At 35.5% G+C, this 4373-nt stretch overlaps 1 protein-coding gene across 1 annotated transcript; it reads left to right on the top strand.

Moving 5' to 3' along the window:
* Nucleotides 1–556: 556 nt before the first annotated feature.
* Nucleotides 557–4024, top strand: LOC132633315 (root phototropism protein 3). Its single transcript, XM_060349639.1, has 3 exons — nt 557–862; nt 1317–1837; nt 3158–4024. The coding sequence occupies exons 1-3, from the start codon at nt 592–594 to the stop codon at nt 3716–3718; spliced, it is 1353 nt and encodes a 450-aa protein (XP_060205622.1). The 5' UTR covers nt 557–591; the 3' UTR covers nt 3719–4024.
* The last annotated feature ends 349 nt before the right edge of the window (nt 4025–4373 follow it).

Here is a 4373-nt window from a genome sequence, read left to right as displayed (position 1 = left end):
GAGAGAAATTTAAAGTGGTTAATTGTTGCAAAGTAACTATAATTGAGAGATTGAGAGAAAGAGAAGAGTGAATTGATGTGGATTAAAATGAAAATGGAGAGGGGTTTATATAGGGGTGGAGGATGGGTTAGAGTGTTAAAAAAAAGTTTGGAGGGTTGGGGGGGGGGGGGGGGGGGGGGGGGCAAAATATGGGTTTGGGACCGTTTGGCAACAACCATTTTTGCAAATGGACCATTGGCCAACGGTCCAACAGAGCAGCCCAATGGCTCTATTTAAAAAAAAAAAAAATTCCACCGGTTTTACTGGTTTAACCGGTCCGGTTCCGATTCCAAAAAAATTGAAACCAGATCGTTATATAATAAACGGTTAACCGACACCGGTTTCAATTTTACTGGTCCGGTTACCGATTTGAACCGGTTAACCCGAACCGATTGACGGATTTAGTAACGCCACCGTCTTAGAGTATTTTTGTCACTACTAATAAAAACAATGTTGTCAACATTATGTGGTGGTGTCACCCGTAACAAATTTTTATCCACGTAACAACAAGAAAGACAAAAAAATCCTTGGCCAGAAATTTTCTTCATCTATATGAATGACTTACTAGCTAGCACTTATTACTCTAGTGTTCACACAAACTCTAAAATGAAGAGACCAACATTGTCGGACTCCGACATTCTTCCAGGCAAATCCACACATTTCTCAGCCGAATGTTGGTTCGACGACACATGTATCCTCGACATGGACTACTTTGTCAAGACACTTTCCGACATAAAGGCCAAAGGTGTTCGTCCCGACCTTATTGGCTCGATTATAACTCACTATGCATCTAAATGGCTTCCGGACCTGTCTCCTGACGAAGGTATTGATGGAAATTCTTCTAATAAGTATCTAATCTAGTACTGTAGTATATTTATTTTAATTTAAAGAGTCAATGGTAAAAAACACACATGAACATTCTCGTGGGTTTCATATCCGAATTATCAGTTGTTCCCTTTTTTTACCAGAACTATCACCATCTATGAACTAAAACACCCCTAGATGAGTAGATGGTGATAGATTAGGCAGGAAAAGAGAACAATCACCCCTAGTTGAGTAGATGGTGATAGTTTAGGCAAGAAAAGAGAACAATTGATAGTTAGCCTAATCAGTTTCGAGGTGTGTTTTAATACATAAATGGTGATAGTTCAGGTAAGAAAAAGGGAACAACTAGTTAGTGTATGAAACTCACGAAAAAGTAATAGTTCAGGTGTATGTTTGACCATTAACTCTAAATTACAGTTACTCGAAATGAATCTAGTTTATTTTTTCGACAGGTTCACCAGTGTTAATAGGCTCGAAAGATTTTGCGGACTCGCTGGAAAGCGTAACAGCGTCATGGATGAAGAAAAGGTTTTTTGTAGAAACATTAGTCGGAATTCTCCCACCTGAGAAAGATTCAATCCCTTGCAATTTCCTCTTGCGGTTGCTTCGGATCGCCAGTATGGTTCGGGTCGAGCCTAGTTACCGGGTCGAATTGGAGAAACGGATATCATGGCAACTGGACCAGGCTACACTGAAGGAACTAATGATTCCATCTTTTGTTCACACGTGTGGGACATTATTGGATGTTGAACTTGTTCTTAGGTTGGTTGAGAGGTTTATGAGTTTAGATGAAGGTGCAAGAAGTGGAAGTGCTTTAATTAAGGTTGCTAAGCTTGTGGATAATTACTTAGCTGAAGCTGCTGTTGATGCGAATTTGACGTTGTTGGAGTTTATTGGTATTGCTAGTGCACTTCCTGGCCATGCTCGTTCCACAGATGATGGCTTGTACAGAGCCATTGATACCTACCTCAAAGTAAGTGGAAAACTGGTTTTCTCCTGATTGTTAATTACAGCTCCTTAAATTTGGTTATTGAGGTATTTTGTTAGATACAAAGTTTAAAAAAGAAATAAGTAATTTTAAACATGTCATGATATTTATTTGAATATATATTAGCATGTGATTAAATCCAAATTAAAAAGCTTAAGGTTAAAAAGTTTCAATTATTATATAGTGTGACATTTTTATTGGGTAAATATTGAAAAGGTTAAAAGTATCTTATAAAATAGGACAACATGAGTATATATTTATTTATAAATTGCCGGTGTGACCAACTCGGCCTGACCATAAGAGCATTTGGGGTGGATGACGTGGATAATGGTTGTAAAAATTATCTATCAAGGTTGTGGTTAAACGAGTATCATGATGCCTTTATTTTTAATTATAACGATTTTGAGTTTGAGTTCAGAGTTGAGAAATATTTTTACTTTTACTGGGCTTTACGTGGTGTGGAGCGATTCCGAACTAGTCTAAGGCTAAAAAAGAGATATCAAATTAAAATCGATGTGAAACCTAACAAAGGTTGTAAAAAGGAAAATAACCGTTCGAGTACCTATTTGTCTAGATTAGGGGTACAAGGTTTGGGTTTGTCCCTACTATGAGATTCCCAAAGCCAAAGAGTCCAAACCGAGAAGGTACATTTTCAAGTATTGCCAAGTTTCTAGTTCCTGACCCAACACAAACCACTATTATCCTAAATTTGGCTTTTCTTGTGTCCACTTGTGGCTCTTTGAAAATAATATTACCAGAGTAATTTGTGGAGAAAATGAAGCATTAATCTGCACTTGATTCAGTAAATTTTGTCAGAAGGTCCTAAAAGCTTTAGTCTATATCTCATCAATCAAGAGGATATGCAGAGGTAAATTCATGAATTTGACATGATGGATTTAATCTTTATTCTTACTCTTGAATCCATTGTAATTTTAAAATTATGAGTTCAAAATGTGGTTTTTAGTGACATTTTAGTAATTCTTGTCCACACATGGAGTATTTTAATTACATGTCAAAAGTATTGAGTACACTTGAACCCGCACCTTACTCCATACATCCGTGAGAATATGCTATTGTTTAAATTATACAAAGACATGAGAATTTGTGTTTATAGTTTGTTAGCGCCTTAAGTACACATTCATATAATACCTAAATGATTTAGTACTGAAAATAGGATTTAAAGTGTATATCCCGATAGTGTAAAGATTTGTAACACGTCAGAACAATTTAACACCTTTTTATCAAGTTGTATAACCAATTAATGCTAATATTATCTTACAAGTGAATTGACGTTGAATATGGCAGGCACATCCCGGGGTGACAAAACAAGAAAGAAAAACCCTATGCAGATTGATCGACAGCAGAAAGCTGTCACCTGAAGCGTCCCTACACGCAGCACAAAACGAACGTTTGCCAGTGCGAGCAGTAATTCAAGTACTGTTATCTGAACAAACAAAGCTTAACAACAACAAGCAGCAAATTGATTGGAGCGGTTCTTTTGTAAGCGGAACACGAAGCCCCAATAATCAAGGATTTACTGAGCCTTCAGCTCGGTGTACGTCTAAGCGCGAAATAAATATTCAACATATGGAGATAAAGAGGCTGAAAGAAGATGTTTTGAGGTTACAGAGTCAGTGTATGGCAATGCAAGCGCAAATTGAGAAGTTGTTGGACAAGAAACGAGGTGGCCGTTTTTTCAGCTGGAAGAAAATTATTGTGCCTTCCTCAGTGAATAAGGCTGATAAATATGGAGAAATTGATAGAGAAACTGATGTGGGATTTATTGGAAGACAAACTCCTATTGATATGAAGACTAGGCTTGTTCGAGGCAAAACTTCTAACAAGTGGAGGAAATCTTTGTCCTGAAAAGAAACTTTTGAGCGTTGAATTTGGAGTAGGTGCAAGTTATCAGTCAATGTAAAAGTACTAGGAATCATTAAGATTCATATAAGCTTAGTTATTGTAATATCTTCCTAAATTTGACTAGTACCTTATATTTCATTTAAAGATATGTATATCTAAATTTGCTCCTCTGTCAATAGCGGAAATAATTCCACTCGTGATAGCACTATTATCGCACTTGATGTGCACGCTCTTACGAGCAATGTTTGATGATCAACATATCGCTTATCCAATGTATCAATCACTAATTCTATTAACAGATACTTTGTAGATCACATTGCGTCAAATGTCGTGCAGTGTCTTAAGATTAATTTATATGAAAAAAAAGGCTTCATTTTTCTAATCGATTTTTGATGCTTTAAAAATATCTTATAGGAGAATGCTTCTAAAAGCCCGTGCTGTACACGGGCCCAACACTTTAGATTATAGTGCATTTATGAGTATGTAGTTGTTTTTGAATAGTGATTAAAATATATATATATATATATATATATATATATATATATATATATATATATATATATATATATATATATATATATATATATATATATATATATATATATATATATATATATATATATATATATATAAAGTATATATTATGTTCAAAACACGA

Source organism: Lycium barbarum, chromosome 3 (genome assembly GCF_019175385.1).
Source record: "Lycium barbarum isolate Lr01 chromosome 3, ASM1917538v2, whole genome shotgun sequence".
Taxonomy (NCBI): Eukaryota; Viridiplantae; Streptophyta; class Magnoliopsida; order Solanales; family Solanaceae; genus Lycium; species Lycium barbarum.
The sequence above is the reverse complement of the archived record's forward strand: the minus strand, read 5'-3'. Positions and strand labels throughout refer to the sequence as shown.